The sequence below is a fragment of the Natator depressus genome, chromosome 12 (genome assembly GCF_965152275.1).
Source record: "Natator depressus isolate rNatDep1 chromosome 12, rNatDep2.hap1, whole genome shotgun sequence".
Lineage (NCBI taxonomy): Eukaryota > Metazoa > Chordata > Testudines > Cheloniidae > Natator > Natator depressus.
The window spans coordinates 35,651,356-35,668,377 of NC_134245.1; the positions used below are offsets into that span (position 1 = coordinate 35,651,356).

Below are 17,022 nucleotides of genomic sequence, written 5' to 3' on the forward strand. Positions count from 1 at the left end.
CTCCAAATTTAGATTTACAAACAAAAACTGAAAATCTGGCACATTTAAATCCAGTTTTAGTGCGTACAAAATTGGTAACTAAACACTATATGCGCCCCATATCACTTTAGGTGCATGAAAAGTTTTTAAAAATGTGACCTATTATGTCATTGCAGTAATCTAAGTCCTGTCTGAGGCATGGATGGAAGGCTTTATCATCCCTCTTCAGATATCCACTAAAGACCTTATCATTACTGGAAGTAGATCTGAAAAGCAAAATTCAGATCTGAAGTGAATTCTGAACCCTAATCCAAATTTTGGGGCATTCAAATCTTGTGTGTTGATTAAGGCCCATTTTATCTTCTTATTTATTGTTTGTACTGCAGTAGTATCTAGTGGTCTCCACCAAGATCAGGGCCCCAGTCTAAATAAAGAAAACAAAACAGTTGGAGGGGAAAAAGTGACTGTCCACGGTCAAGTGGCAGAACAATAGCTAAGCAGGGAATTAAACCCAGGTAGCATAAATTTTACAAGGAGCGGTAGCTGAGTGGTGAAGGCACTCGACGTAATCACAGCAGTCATGGATTCATGTCTTGCTCAGTCTCGCACTGAAAGGTTACCTCCTGCTCACCCAGCTGCAGAATGGGTACCTGTTCCATAAGGTTAGGGAAGTCAAAGGTGGTTAGACATGATGGTAGCTGCATCACTCTGTTGTGTACTGTTGGCTGCAGAAACAGACATGCCTAATCATGTCAGCATGGTGAGCCATTTAAGGCAGACTTTGATCTTCAGTCTCAACCACAAGACCACCCTTACTCTCATTTGCTGTAATTGCATAATTTAATGTCTTCATTTCAGTCATGCTTTGCTATTGACTTATACACAGTATATACCAGAGATCATTTCTGGTCTCCCATCTAGATCTGAACTTTCCTGAGTTTGACAGAGGTTTTCATATAATTTTTAGCTATTAGGCTAGGCTATAAATTCCCAGAGTTTATGTTGATGATACATCACTTCTGAAACTCAGGCAAGTCTTGGATTTCGAGAGTAATTTTTCTGCCAGAGAATTTTGGCAGCAAATACGCTTCAGTGATACTCCCAGGGAGTAGACTGATATTTTCACTGCAATGACCATTCTATTCTGTCCAGAAATCATCCAGGACTAGGATCAGCTTTTCAGACTATATCTAATGACTGGTCCCTATTTGAAAGAACGCCATCAGGTGCATCCTTCTAGCTAAAGACCAACAGATGTCTCACAGGAAAAGTTTTAGGAAAGGTTCTGTTTAAAGACAGTTCTGTTATATTATGGAGACGAGCAACTGTAACTCTTACACAATGCTGTGTGTTTGTGTTGGACTAAGTATCTCTGCCTCCTGTAGTAGAACTCAGTCCACCCCCAAACTTTATGTAGGTTGGAAGTCCAGATCCAACTTTTGCAACTCGAGCACGTATCTAGTGACATTTTCATTAAAACAGGATTTTTGTTGTTCATTTGCTCTTCCTTATTTGGAGTCAGTCAGTAGTTTGTGATAGGGGTATAAACAGTGATTTGACATTTGTACGCACACTGGCTGAGGGGCTAACTACTGCCAACCATATCACTATCATCTTCGGAAGAGGATACGTCATTGCACATGGTGGCCTGAACTTTGGACTGATTTATGCTGCTTTGGGTTAATGAATCCTGGCCTAATTTTACAGCTATACAATTCCATTGAAGTCAGTGGTGTTTTCATAGGTGTAAATAAGGGCAGAATTTGGTCCTTAACTTCAAAGAGATCATGAGACTCCTATGATGCACCATGGTGTCTCAGCCACAGGGAGAGACTGTAATGCATCATGGGAGGTGCAGTCTGGCCAGAACTGGATCCATAGAGGAGGACGGGGAACCCAGAACTACAACTCCCACTAGGCAGATGCAGAGATTAATGCCAGCTTGAAACAAAATGAAATGTTTAATTTTCATATTCCCAGTGGAACATTCTCCCAACTGATCTTTTCTCATAGAAAATTTTGATGAAACCTCATCGGATGAGAAAATGTTTCATTCAAATTTTTTCAACTGGCTCTAATGATCATTAACATTGTGGGTGTACTTGGATACAGTGAGCTACCAGTGCATTAGTAAAGGGCCAGATTATGCCCAATTTACTCACTGAGTAATGCTTTCCTCACTGAAAATCAATGGGACTGCTGCTGAGGTGAGCTACTACTTGGCGTGAGAAAGGCTAGCAGAATTGGACCCCAAAAGTCTGGAGCTGAAGCCTGCAGCCTTTGCTCAAGCAAAGCTCCCATTGACTTAGCTCCAGGTAGAGAAACCCTCACTGATGTTGTGAGCAGTTACTCACCCAGTGACTTCAATGCAATTACTCTTGTGCATGGGTTTCACAGTCTGGCCTTTTCCTGGGATATTTGCCCATAAGAACTGGGCTCTATTGAAAAATGAAAAGCCCACTGGATCCAAATTCTGTCCTGAATTGCCTTGGCCCAACTCCACTGAAGTCAATGTGGGTTGCATGGATGTAACTGAGAGAACTGACTTCCTTATTTATAATTTTTGTGGTGCAATTTTTTTTTTTACTGGAACTCAGAATGAAATAACCAATGAGACTTTGTTTACTGTGGCCAGGATAACCATATGCTTGTTCAGGAAAGAAATAGGTGGGTCAAGAAGCTGCAACCACTATTGACACAATACAATACACTGGAGATATTGTTCCAATAAAGTTCATTCTATGCTTAACCGTCACAAATGTAAGACTGGCAAGATCAGTGTAAACTTGGGTTGTCTGCTGCCTGAGGGCTTTATCTCATGAGATATTGAACATCTTTTCCAAAGGGCTGACCACTCACCACCCATTGACATCAGTGAAAGCTGGGGGCACGGCACCTCTTAGAATTTGAAAAGTAGCAAATTGTGATTCCTGAACATACTATTGGCTAAGAATTATGCACTTATTAATGAATATTTATTTATTTATTTTATTATGCTACCTTTTCCCCCATCCCATACTATGGCTTACTTGTTTGCCTCATCCACCTGTTACACCTTGTCATTTAGTTAACAAGCATTTGGGGGCCAGGGCTGTCACTTCTTATGTTTGTACAATGCCTAGCCTGACCGGCTTGCGCACTAGGCACTACCACAAGAATAATAATAATTAATGAATAAGTCATGAGAGCTGGTAGACATTTTTTGGTTGAGAAAGTATCTTCAACAAAAATACAGCGTTTCATCAAAAACAAATGTCACTCTTTTGGTACAAAATTTCAGTTTACAATAAAGCTGTTTGGATTTTTGGGGAAAATGTTCAGGTTTTGAAAACTAAAGACTTTTAGGTTTTCATGGGAAAAACAATTTTTTTTTCATGTGAAATTTTGATGAAAAAGAAATGAAGCAAATTTTTTTTTGAAATTTCCCTTGTAAAACAATTGGCATTTTCTGACCACCTCTGAAGGCCACCCATTCTAACTGGGAAGAACATTCTCAGAGTTTTAATTCTGAGTATCCTTCCGTGTCCTGTGTTACCTCTTCCTGTTTGGGCTTGCTAGTCTCTCTTGGGTTTTCTCCCCCTCATCATGATATAAACTGAGGTTTCCCCACTATTGGTTTGATCCTGGGAAGTGCTGAATGCCCTCCCATCCTATTGACTTTGATGATGATCTCACCACATCACAGAGTCAGGCCCTATATACTGGAAAACACGGTCCTGACTAATGCTAACAAAAACCTTCCACCTGGGCACCCCTGAAGAAGCGATCTGCGTCATCTGGCTCTTTTCAGAAGTGTCTCATTTCCAAACTGCACCCACAATTATAAAGATTAAGAGCAAGGCTGGTCTTGTGGTTAAATTCAGTGCAGAATTTTCAAAAATGTGTAAATTGTAGGGGCCAAATTTTCACAGTGGTGTCAATTCATCCTCTAAAACTTGTGCCTGCAAGTTTTGTGAGTGCATGAGATGTGGCTTCTTAATGTGAGCTATCTAGCTACCCAACCAGCTCCCATTAAAATCCATGGAAAGACATTCATTAACCTTGATAGGAGGCAGTGGTAGATACAGCTTCTGGGTTTCTTGGAAGAAATTTAGAAGTTGTTTTCAACAAAATGGCCCTGTGCACGTCCTTATTAGTACTTCGAGGGTCCTGAAAATGGTATGGGTTCCCCTCTGCCTAGAAGCAATGGTGTAGGCCTGGTATGTGTTCACATGTTTCGGGTGGAGGGCGGGTGTGTACAATTATGTACATATTTCAATGCTTTCATTTCATCCTGATTCCTGCTGAAAAGGCCTAACTGTCTCTGTGTCTGGTCTGCAGAAGCCATAGCAGCAGAGTCGACAAATGCCAGCCTGCTTGCCAACGGCATCAGCTCCTTGTGCTCCATCTGCGGGGACCGTGCCACTGGGAAACATTACGGGGCTTCCAGCTGCGATGGCTGCAAAGGGTTCTTCAGAAGAAGTGTCCGCAAGAATCATGTCTATTCGTGCAGGTATTAAACACTGCTGGGCTTCGACATTGTAAGCTCTTTGGAGGTAGAGACCATCTCTTACTATGTCTCTATACAGTGCATGGCACAATGGAACCTCTATCTCAGTTTGGGCCACAGGCGGTAACTGTAATATACATAACAATAATGAAATCTGGTTTTCTGAGCACAGGATTGGGAGCTGGGAATTCCTGAATCCTAGTTCCATCTCTGACCTGGATTCCTTCCTTATGTTACCTGAAATAATCCCCTTGCTGTTTCTGTTTCTCACTTTCCCCGCCTGTAAAATAGGGGACAATTATATGCCCAGGGAACTTGGAAGGACTGGTTAATATATGCAAAGCATGAAGTCCTGTTATCAGGTTCTCGCTTGGTGAAGTTTGACCCAACGATCTTAGCGAATGCCATCGTGGCAGGGTGCCAAAGTTCCAAATGGGGATTATTGCATTTTCTCTGTGTTAATTACAGTTTAAATCCGCAGGTCTCCAAAACTGGTCATCTCCCAAGCCTGCCCCTCTCTCTTTTTTCATTGTTTTTTAGAAGCACATAAAGGCTTGCATATTGCCATATATCGATTATTCTACAGTCGCGTGGTGTGACAAAAATGGGAAAGCTTTGATTCATGTGCATTCTGGCATGCAGGAGTATACTCAGGGGGTTATTTACCAGGAACGGGCCATGAATTATACAGCAGTTATCTTGGTTGACCTTAGAAAGATGATGTTTACTTAAAAGAAGGGGGGGGGGGAAGTATAGAGGGTTACTCATATAGAACTGGAACTTGAGAAGTTTCATTCTCCTGCAGCGATATTCCTCAGTTAAAGGTGTTCCAGCCCTATAAAAACTTGCCTCCCTGTTTGTTTTTTGATGAACCTGCATATAAGGCACTTATCACTCCAGAATACTCCATCCACAGAAGACAATAGGTTTGAGAGATTACACTTTCTTCCCCCCCATAAAATATATTTAATCCCAGCAGCAAAATGGAAATCTCTTCAGAGTAAAGTAGTCATTTTGCTGTTTTATCCCCTTGGAATCCATGAATCACAATGTGATACTTAGCGTCTTAGGGAAGAGCCTCTGATTCAAATCCTACTCAATGACAAGCACCCTCCAAGCATCCTGTGAATCGCTATTTGGGCCATTCTGTCCTTAGCTGAGCTCAGAGCAACATTGTTTATCACAGATGCTAATTCCTCAGAGAGTTCTTGGGTTGTTAATCAGGCTCTGTGCCATTCTGTGAAACCACCCCAGCTTTTACAATGGATGTTTTTTGACCGTACAGGAGCACAGCTTTTCCCTATGGTAGATTCATGCTTCATTGTTCTCACTTTTTAAAAGTTGTCATGTGTACTTATTTCTCATGACATGTACCAGGTTGTGGTCTCTGGAGGCTGAAAATGCTTTGTCTAGCCACAGAACAGGTACAGCAGGTGTGGCCTGGATTCACATTGCCCTGCCAATGTGTGTCAAGTCTAAACTAAGGCTGGTTGAAAATTTTTCATTGAAACTAATTTTTTGACAGGAAATTGGGTTTTCCACTAACTAAAAATTTTTGTGAAAGATCTCTGCTTTCTGTTGAAAATTTTGATGACAAACTAAATGCCTGAAAAATGAAAGCCTGTGGTTTCCAGTAAAAAAAAAATACAACAATCACACATTTTGACCAAACCCCAGTATTTCTATTCTTAAAGGCACCACAATGCCACAGGAGAGTTGTCGCTGGAGGGGTTTTAACCTTCGTCTGCAGCCTGTGGGTGCGGGTCACTTGCCAGGATTATCTGTGTGTATCTCAGTCATTTCCCTGCCACTGTGGGGGCCTCAGGCATTAGGTGCACCACGGTCCCTCCTATTCTCTGCCTATGGCACTTAATAGTCTGTGGGCTGTAATATTTTGATCTAACATCAAAATTTGGATTTAGTGTGCAGGTGTTGAAGGCCTGACTTTCCTGTATTTTATAGACTAGATGATCTGGCGGTCCCTTCTGGCCTCAAACTCTAGGACTCCTTGATTCCCATTCTCCCCAATGAGCAAGGCTCTCTGGCGAGACTATATCTCCCATGGTGCATTATGGCAAGGGACTCCTAGCACACACTTCCTCCCATCATCTATAGATAAGACAGAGCAAGGGACATGGTAAAAGACAGTTCCCTGCAGAACATTTGTTTTTGCCAAAATTTTCAGCAGAAGAAAAACCTGTTGTTGTATTATATCATATAAAAGAAAACTTTGAAACAGAGTGGTTTCAAAAAGGAAAAATTGAAACATTCCATTCCAAAAAAGTCGAAACTGAACATTTCAACCTTATCAGAAAGCTTGATTCCATTTTTTTTTCCAAAATGAAATTTTGTCAAAATCACATTTCCATGAAACATTTCACTTTTGATGCATCAACATTTTCCAACCCCGCCCCCCAAAAAAACATTTGGTCATAAAATTTCTGACTGGCACTACTTAAGATAGAAGTTGAGTTCCATGTAGGAATGATGGCGTTACTGTTTTGCTTTAATTTCAGGCTATAATTCTGTGGTAGTCAGAGTGATTGCCCTTACCCTTCTATACTGATTGTAGCTCAATAACTGACATTTTCAACCTACTTCCCAATTTACTTATGATCCAGTGCCTAGGCCACGAGCCTAGGAGTCTGGCAGACTTGGGTTCTAATCCCAGGTTTGCTAGTGACCATGGGCAAGTTGCTTCCCCTCTGTTTCCCCTCTCACTCATTGTCTGCCTTGTCTACTTAGGGCAGGTCTACACTACAGCCTAAGTCAATATAATTTATGTTGGTCAGGGGTGTAAAAAAGTCCCATTTCCCCCCTCCCCCCCAAAGCGATGCAAGTTTTGTGCTCTCCACACCGGCGCTATGTCTCCTGCCGACTTAGCTTCTGCTTCTCGCTGAGGTGGAGTAATTATGCCGAAAGGAAAGCGCTCCCCCATTGGCACAGTGTTTTCACCAGACAGATGCATTGCTATAGTGTAGGCTCGCCCTTAGATTGTAACCTCTTCAGGACAGGGGATGTATGTCACTACAGCGTGAAGCACAATGAGATTCTGATCTTGTCTGGGGCTTCTAAGTGCCACTGTACTACACCTAATAATAATTTACAGGACTGTCCTCAAAGTTTGTCCTGCTTTCTTCAGGTTCAGCAGACAGTGTGTGATCGACAAAGACAAGAGAAACCAGTGCAGGTACTGCCGGCTGAAGAAGTGTTTCAGGGCAGGGATGAAGAAAGAAGGTAAATGCTATAAGGTTTTGTGTCCTCTATCATTTCAAAGCTATGTGCTGTCTCTCACCCTGTTCCCACAGCAGCAGATGTCACAATCGTGTTTCCATTTACAGAGCAGAAGCAGACGGTTCCCCATGAATCACAGTGAGACGTTTATTGCTCTCTCACTGCAGAAAGCCCATTATTTATTTCAGCAGCTGGGGATTTAATGTAGAGCCACAACCCTTTTCTTGAAGCAGAAAGGCCATTTAGTATCTATTTTTCTAAATGAGTGTATAGACCCTTTGCTTCTTTACAGTTAATTCACTGTACGGTACAGAATAATATGACCGTTGTAGGGCATCCTCTGTAACCCATTACAGTGGGAGTATAGTCTTGTGGTCAAGGTAAGAGCCTGTGAAGCACAGGGTGCTTGGATTCCATCCCTGGTTGTACTACTGTGTGACTTTGGGCAAGGCATTTCCATGCCTGAGCTTCTATTTCCCATCCTACCTTTTGACTTATCTATCAAGACTAAAGGCTCCTCAGGGCAGAGGTTCTCTTCCTCTGCATCTACCACAATGTGGCTCTCTTTAAGGCTGGGTAGGAAACAGTTTTCCTATCCCAAGAGAATTGCTGACATTTCAAAAATTTTCACATCCCAAATCAGGATAAAGAATCAAAATCTTGAAAATGTTCGTGAACCAAAAATCTGAAAAAAAAAAAAATTCATTTGGGGTCAATCAAAATGTTTCATGTTGATAATTACTTTAAAACATTTCATTTCGATTTCAACGTTTTTCCTTTAAACTTTTTAAAGATTAATTTCCAAAAAGTTTAGAAACAAAAAGCCATTTTGACTAAAAAAAAAAAAAAAAAAAAAAAAAAAAGAAGGGTGGCGAATTGGGGGAAAGAAATGTCCTGGTTCAATATTATTGACTGTATTGTTTTAGCTGTTTTGGTCCTAGGATATTAGAGAGACAAGGCGGGTCACATCAGACCTCCCATGGACGAACACTTTTCGCGAAACGATCACCCCGTATATGATCTTTGTCCTCATCATAAAAGGAAACCTGCACAACATCTTCAGAAGATGAGCCTGGGAGCTAAAATTCACGGCTTTGCTAAACACTCAAATTCATGGCCATAAAGACACTGGATTTATGGTTTATTACACCAATCTGTACCCCTCAAATCCCCCTTTTTCGTCCTCTGTCCGCAAAGGCGTTAATGGGCCACTTCACCTTGAACGGTCTCTTGCAATACTTGTTAACTACTTATGCTAAACAATCTGCTCCACCTTGGCTTTAGCTGTGACACTCTGAGCACTTTTCTCCAAAGTGGCAAAGAGCTCTGAGCAGCTTGAAAGCTCGTCTCTTTCACCCACAGAAGTTGTTTCAGTAAAAAAATATGACCTCACCCACCTTGTCTCTCTGGTTCAAGATTGTCCAAATGGGATGTTTCAACAATTATGAAATCATTTTAACCAAAATAGTCTTGAGTCTGGGGTTTCGTCAAACGTGACACTGTTTCATGAAGAGTTTTGCTTTCAGCTAATCAGCATTTTCTGACAAAAAGGCTTGTCAGACAATTTCCGACCCTAATACACGTAATAATAAGACTTGCCTGCTTCAGAGGAGTGTTTTGAGATTTAATTGACTGATGAACTGATGGTCCCTTGTGGTCTATGGCTCTATGAATGTGATACTAGCCCTGTATTAACCTGGAATCAGGAGAGTTATAGAATCATTGGACTAGAAGGGACCTCGAGAGGTCATCTAGTCCAGTCCCCTGCCCTCATAGGAGGACTAAGTATTATCTAGACGTGTAAAGCATTATTTAATATAGGTCCAGGACTGCTCCTGTTTATGTGAGGCACCAACACGTCCCTCATAGCTCTCTCAACAATTAGGTCTTGATCATGCTCCCATTGAGATTGATGGTGAAACTGCTATTGACTTTATTGGAACAGGATGGTGGCCCTCACTAGTGTTGCTATCAGCCGCGGCATCTGTTTGGAGACTGGCCATTCAACTCCAGCTTGTTCTATTGAATATTATCAGATGCACTTTGACACACTTCCAACTGGTTCACAAGTGAAGAGATAACTGTGGTATTATGATGTGTCTAAGCAGCATCAGTTGGCAGGAAAGACCTTTGTACCAAGATGCTGCCAAAGATTAGGAAAAAGCTTCAGCTGGGATGCTGCTTGAAAGCCTTGAACAGCTACTTTACCTGAGTTACACTGTGAAAAACACTGCCTTGCTATTTACTATGGTATATCCAGCACCTGATCATCTATCACCTGCTTGATGGGATATTGCTGGGGATACTTCTGTACCTCGATTGTAAGCTCTTTGGGCAAGGGCTGTCTCTTAGCTCTGATTGATTCCACTCTCACTGTGACCGGGTTCTCTGCCTGCCTACACATTGAATACATGTGAAATCTCAAGCTGTTAGGTTGGGCAGCTGAAGGAAAATATCATGTTCTTTATCAGATATCTTAAGGGTGAATAATCTATGCCGATACATTAAGAACACTGGGTGAAATCCTGGCTTCACTGATCTCAGTGGGAATTTTGCCATTGACTTCAGTGGAGCCAGGACTTTACCCATTGAGATCAAATCTCTTGCCAAACTTTTGACTGTCTTCCCTAGACAAAATTAGTGAGCTAAAATTTGGCAGAGGAATTGGTTTGTGATAGGAAGCAGCAAGAACATAACTTAAATGTTAGCAAAGAGTGGATGGAGTGGTTACAAGAGTTGGCATGTTTCATTGTCTGGAAATATTGAAATCTAGTTGATCAGCACTATACTTGGTTTGTAGCTTCATTTTTAAAAATAGATTTTACAATAATGGTTGTAAAACTTTGGCTTACTCATTTAATATTGACTGCAGCTTGGTGACTCTCTCTAAGTTCCACATCATCAAATTATTTGAAGTTCAACTTATGAGTACATTGCTGATTTTGTGACTTTTTTGCAAACCGGTAGGAAATATTTTGATGAGCCTAGAGCAGTGTCTTGACTGACTGCATACCATACTGAATGCAAAAAGAGTACATCATTTTCTTGCACGATGGTGTGCACAAAAATTCAAATCCATTTCTTGACTCTGAATAATTCTAGGTAATATTCAGCTTTATGAAAAAATCTTGTCTTCTGATTGTTCAATAGCTACGGTAATAGTGGAAACATTTGTGCATTGCCTTTTGGTTACATACACCCACTATGTCACCATAACACACTGAGACAATTAGACACAAGTCTGTGGAATTTGGCACGTTCTTCATTACTATATTTTAGCGAGCTTAATTGTAATAGCCACCAGGCTTTCCAGAATGTGGCAATAGCACTGTCTTCTCACAGTACATGGAAGAGATCTGACATATTTAGTATTCAGACTCAGAACATGCCTTGGGTGTGGTATTACGAGGCTGTATTATCATCACTACAGAGTATGATCACCACTGCCAGACCTACTGCTGAATATATTCAGGTGCAATCCTGGAAACTTTGTGTTCCTAAAATGTTTTCATCTTGACGAAACTCATCAATATCCTGGAATGTTGGGTCTGGAGTACAATAATAGAGCTGCATGGGAACTGGTTTTTCCATCCTGCAAATATTTTTGTGTTCAGAATTTTTCCTGTCTAATTCTGTCTAAAATCAGACAGAAAAGTCAAAATCTCAAAAATATTCATGAACCAACACATACATCTATTTTCTTTGGTTGGGGTCAGTTGAAATGTTTGGTTTCAATACAGTAATTTCAAAATGTTTTTTGTTTATTTGTAAAATGTAATGAATGTTTGATTTCAACTTTTTCCGGACTAATTAGGTTAAATTTTTAATTGAAAAGTCATTTCAAACCACAAAAGCTGGAATTTGACATTTTAAAAATAATTCTGAAAATTTCAGAACTGTATTTCTTGACATTTTTGCAAGTTGAGAAATTCATCAAACCCAATCCCATTTCCCAAGCAGATCTGGTTTTGACAAACTGGCATTTTGGGATTTAGGGAACCAGGATGATGTTATCCAAACTGGCATTTGCCAGGACCTAAGGCTGTCACCTGTTTTTGTGAAAAGTGGCATTGGATTTCTGACCTTGGTTTTATATCTCATCTGAAAGACGCCCAAAATGAGTTGTATGCTCCAAACTAAAGAATTTGGCTTAAAGAATTAGTAAATGGTAAAAGTCTCATTGACTTCAAACAGAGCAAAATTAGGCCAAAATTGAGCACTTCTGAAAATCCTACTATAGAATCTCTGACAATAGAGCACTATTTTAAAAACCTGTATCATATTAGTACATTTTAATAACACATTTTAATGACCATAGAGTAAGCAACATCTGAAATTGTGGAGCAAAAGCACTGGACTACAACCACTTCTCCTTACTGTTTCAAGTTGTTCAAGAAACTGATGTGGGAGACTAGAATGTGGCCAGACATTCTCAGGCGACTGGTTGAACTGGCTTACGAGACTGCAGCAGGATATATAGGTTGATTAGTTGAAAGCAATTAAATATTTCTTAGCTCGTTGGTAGAATTGACTGGAGGTAACAGAATGTGATTAGAAGTTTCCAGGCTGCAGATTGAAGTGAAGGGAGGAGAATGGAGTGTATTTAGAGGTTCTCAGGGCACTAGTTGAATGTTTGTAGTGGAGAATTGCTCTGAGGTTGCTGACCGAGGGGAAAGGGTTCTTAGGTCACTGGTGGAATTGACACAGGAGAATGGGAGGTGACTAGGTGTTGAGATCAAATGAACATACCCTATTGTAATTTTCACATTCATTCTCATTCCTGATTTAATAGCTTTTGGTAGGCGAAGCTTTGATCCCTGCTTTCTTTCACAATGCTTCCATGTAAGTTTTCTACCACTGTACACTTTACCTTACATGAAAGGAGGAAGTGTATCTAATGCTCAGGAATCAGGACACTGGGAGCTGTTTTTAGCCCTGGCACTAGAGTGACCAGATGTCCTGTTTTTATAGGGACAGTCCCATATTTTGGGACTTTTTCTTATAAAGGCGCCTATTACCCCCCACCCCCTGTCCCGTTTTTTCTCAGTTGCTGTCTGGTCACCCTACCTGGCACTGACTTGCTGTGTGACCTTGCTTCAATTTATATAGGCTGGAATTTTCAAAGAAGCCCAAGGGCATGTCTACACTATGGGCACAACAGTGGCATAGCTTCAGAGCCGTAGCTGTGCCACTGCGGCGCTATAGTGTGGACGCTTCCTGCATGGATAGAAGGGGTTTTTCTGTCACTATAGGAACTCCATCTCCTTGAGTGGCAGTAGCTAGGTCGATGGAAGAATTCTTCCATCGACGTAGCCACATCTGCCCCAGGGTTAGAGCGGCTTATCTATGGTGCACCGGGGTGTGACACACCCTGCTGCCTATGCCATTTCCCACAGCTCCCATTGACTGGGAACGGTGAACCGCAGCCACTGGGAGCTGCGGGCGGCTGTGGAAATGTAAACAAACTGCCTCGCGGCCCACAAGTGGATTACCCTGACGGGCCGCAGGTTGCCCACCACTGGTCTAACTCCTTTCAGCTTTTTTGAAAATCCCAGCTTTAAACTTCGTGGGACTCAGTTTACCCATCAGTAAATAGAGTTAATATTTAAGCCCTCGATACCCCTTTGAGGGAAGGCATTAATGTTTGTAAAATTCCTTGGGTTCCTCTGATAAAGGGCATGTGCAGAAGTAGAAAGGATTATATTAACTAGTATTATTATTATTCACGTCAATTTCTTTTGCTAGGCAGGTATCCAGGGCTTTTTTGATTAATGGTTCAAAACATTCATAACTTGGTTCTTCGCTGTAGTTTTCACATCTTCTCCGCCTGATTTTTGAAACCACAAGTTCAGATTCTATGGCCGGAATTTGGCTCCCGCAAGTAATTGCGGACACAGACACACGCACTCATGTATCTTCTACACCGCACGGTACTCATAAAGCAGGCCGTTACATGGATCGTGCGGTTTAGTTGCAGGTGCAAAATCACGCCTACAACATCAGAAGTTGGGTTCAGGCCTTTTGAAAAATCAGACCCTTCTGCTCAGCCCAGGCAACAGAAAGGGTCAATTTGTTACTGTGGATCAGAAGATTGCGAAAGCTCTGTGCTCACCAGATGTCACCTGGTCTCCTTGCCAGATCCATTATTCTGTGACTCATAGCTGTCAGTCTGCGTGCACACACGCACTTGCTTCAGGACCTCCAGTTGGCTTATTGAGATCATTCCAAGAACGGCGAAGCTGAATGAGGCTGCTGACTGTTATAGAATAATTAACTTAGATGGATGGTTATTAAACAGGAGTTTTTGCTCAAACATCTATGGAAAGTGATGGGTTTGCTGCTGCTGAGGTGGAATCAATGTTGACACTTTTATTTATTGGATTTAGTGCACACTCATGACTCATGTGTTCTGTTCCCAGTTCTAGCCTGTGTGGCAATGTAGCAAGGACAGAAAGGTTTGGGAAATAAGGTCTGTTTGTTGCAATTCCACTAAATGGATGACAAACACAGCACTATTTATTCAGGAGCCCAATATGTACAGCGCTTTGCAATCTGCCTGGATTCTGATTGGCCAGCATGTTCAATGCGCTCCTGATGGAAGAAAGGTCCAGACTGGCTCTAATGATTTAAGCTCTCTCTTCCGTGTCAGATGGAGAACGTATTTAGTTTGATTTGTACTTTCCACAGTCAGGATAGTTCACACATGCCAGGGCATGTTGGTTGTAGCTATAACAGATTCCCTGTTTGTCTCTTCAGAGACACAGGCTTAAGCAGTAATCAGGGACCCATGGCAAGGTTCCTTCACTCCCTCGTCATTATTGAAAAGTTCTGGACATATCCTTCCTTTCATCACCCAGCAGCTGCTGCCATCAGAAGGTTGGCTTCTCTTTCGGCTGTGTCTGCAGCAGTGACTTCCATTCCAGACAGCACCATGTGCACTGATGGACTCTGACAGGAGCAAACAAAGGTGGAAGAGCTCTTTTGGATGGGCACTGGGCTGAAGGAAACCCAAATGAGACTATAGCTTTGCCCATTCCCCAGTGCAACACAATCACCACTATCCCTTTGTTCTTTGAGTTGTCTGTTCCATCCTATCACTTCACCTGAGGGTTGGTTGGCATTATAATTTCAGAGAGGCTAGTAAAGTCTGCAGGGGAGCAAAGCTTTCACAGTCGGAGTGTGACAATATGGTTCAGACACTAACAACACATAATATAGAGACCTCGCCCCATATTCCCGCTCAGCTGTTAGAGTCAGCACAGGTTGGTCTGCTGTCAGTCATTATATTAATGAGGAACGGTCTGGGGAAGGCATTGTTCAACCACCGGGCCTGAGCTGTGGAATTCCCCTCGGTAGGAAGTGTATCGCGGGCCTTGAGGGAATTGCATTTCCCATTTAGGTCAGGAGGTCTGTCTATGACTCAGCTGAGGTCTCTCTTCACGTCTGTTCTGCTCTTATGCTTTTTCCATTCCTCTAACCGGTTGGGAAATGATTACAGCCGGTCAGAGTTATTTTGACAAAAGGCTTTTTTGTGGAAAGGTGGTGTTTCAATGACCAGGAAAGCTACTCGACAAAGGCTATTCAGCACATTAGTGGCAGACCTAGAAATGGAACCCAGATGTCCTGCCATAGGTATTCTGAGCCTCAGGTATTCTGTTGCCCTCTGCGAATAATGCCAAGCACAGATCCCTACAAGTAAAGGATGTTTCTCCGCACTAGCAACACTGACAGCTACCTGAAAAAATCTCAGTGCACGTAGACCAGTAACATCCCCTTATGGCCCTAGTCCTGCAACTATGGGCTTGTCTACACGGTGACTTAGTGCACAGCAAGCCAGGGTGTGAATCCACAGCACATGAGCTTGTCATGTTTCAGTCACGGTGTGGATGCTGCTACAGATGCATGTCAACACGCAGGCTCCACACAGTGACCCGCAGTACGTCAATACAGCAAAATAAAACCTGTGGCAATAAGTCTGAGGCTAGGTCAACGGACTCTGGCTGGTGGTACGGTGCGAAAAATAACCGTGTAGATGTTTGGACTCAGACTGTAGCCCCTCCCCCTCGCCAGCTTTCATAACCTGGTCTCAAAGTCAAGCCCAACTGTTTACACTGCAATCAGTTGACCTGGGCTCTGAGACTTGTTGCCACGGGCCTTTTTTTGCTGTGTAAATGTACCCTTCATGCCCAGCAGGCTAGTGCGCTGTGGAGTCTCACCCTGGCTTGCCACGCATTCAGTTGCCCTGGAGGCAAACCCTTAGGAACTCACCCCAGAGAGGACAATTTGATGCAATTTCAGGTTTTGCCAATATGTGAAATGTGTCTTGAGCAACTATTCAAGGGGCAAGTACATTTGTGGTCTTGGAGTACCTGAGTCTTGCCCTAACTGTGGAACAAACTTCTCCTGGAAAGAGTAGGCTACAGGTGACTGTGGGATACTGCACTGGATTTGGCCCTTAGTACAAGTTTGCCAACTCCAATGCAAATTCCAAGCATAATGGTTTGGGTTGCTGGGGCCATCCATTTTTCGGAGTACCAGCCTTTCAGCCATCACAGCCACACGCAGCATTTCAGATTGACCTCTCTCCTATTTTTACAAGCATAATAAATATTGTAATGCAGTTACCATGTAGCGATCGCTTGATTTCGTAGTATGTAAAATATTAACTATATTCGATGTGTTATGCCACGGCTTCTTAGGTACTTTTAGTGATAACACCAAAATCACCTTGAGAAAGTCATTCTGTACCATCCACTTACACTAAAAGATAGACCTTATCAAGGTGTGCGGGAAGTACTGAAATATGCGCCATAAAAGCTGTATTAGAAACTTGTGTGAGATAAACAACGAACAATTCAGTTCTTTTAAAGGGAGCTGTTCAGTATGGGAATATTAATGGGTTTATTTAGCTTTATGGGACCTCTATAAAATAAGTGGTAGGGTTTGGTTATACAGCCCATTCCTCCAACCCTCCTCACACGCGTAAGCATTACTCACATGAGAAGGCCCATTCAACACAACAGGGCTACATTCGGATTTCCAGAATCAAGCCCCAGGTTTGATTACTGCAAGAAGTTCCTTACCGATTGTAGTGTAAAATTCTGCAAAGCTTGTTTCTAGTTGATTTCATGACTGGCTTTCTAAGATGGTGAGATTTCTTCTGCATGCTGCAATCTGTGATGATTTTTCCTGATACACCAGTGAAGGGGCAATAACATTTAGCATGTACCCCAAGTGTAGGTATCCTACAGCTGCAATACAATTAGAGCTACTAGCTTCCATGGATGGTAAATTAAGGGGACGATCCTGCAACCACGCTT

The 17,022-nt window shown here is 42.1% G+C and overlaps 1 protein-coding gene across 2 annotated transcripts in view; it reads left to right on the top strand.

The window, feature by feature from the left end:
• The window catches only part of LOC141996893 (hepatocyte nuclear factor 4-beta-like), a 40,469-nt gene that overhangs the window by 4,056 nt on the left and 19,391 nt on the right, over window positions 1-17,022 (top strand). The window contains exons 3-4 of one of the 2 annotated variants that reach the window (XM_074969193.1): window positions 4,271-4,471; window positions 7,611-7,705. In XM_074969193.1, coding sequence (XP_074825294.1) covers window positions 4,271-4,471; window positions 7,611-7,705 — 296 coding nt within the window. The remainder of the gene's footprint in view (window positions 1-4,270; window positions 4,472-7,610; window positions 7,706-17,022) is intronic. The other variant, XM_074969192.1, reaches the window with a different exon arrangement.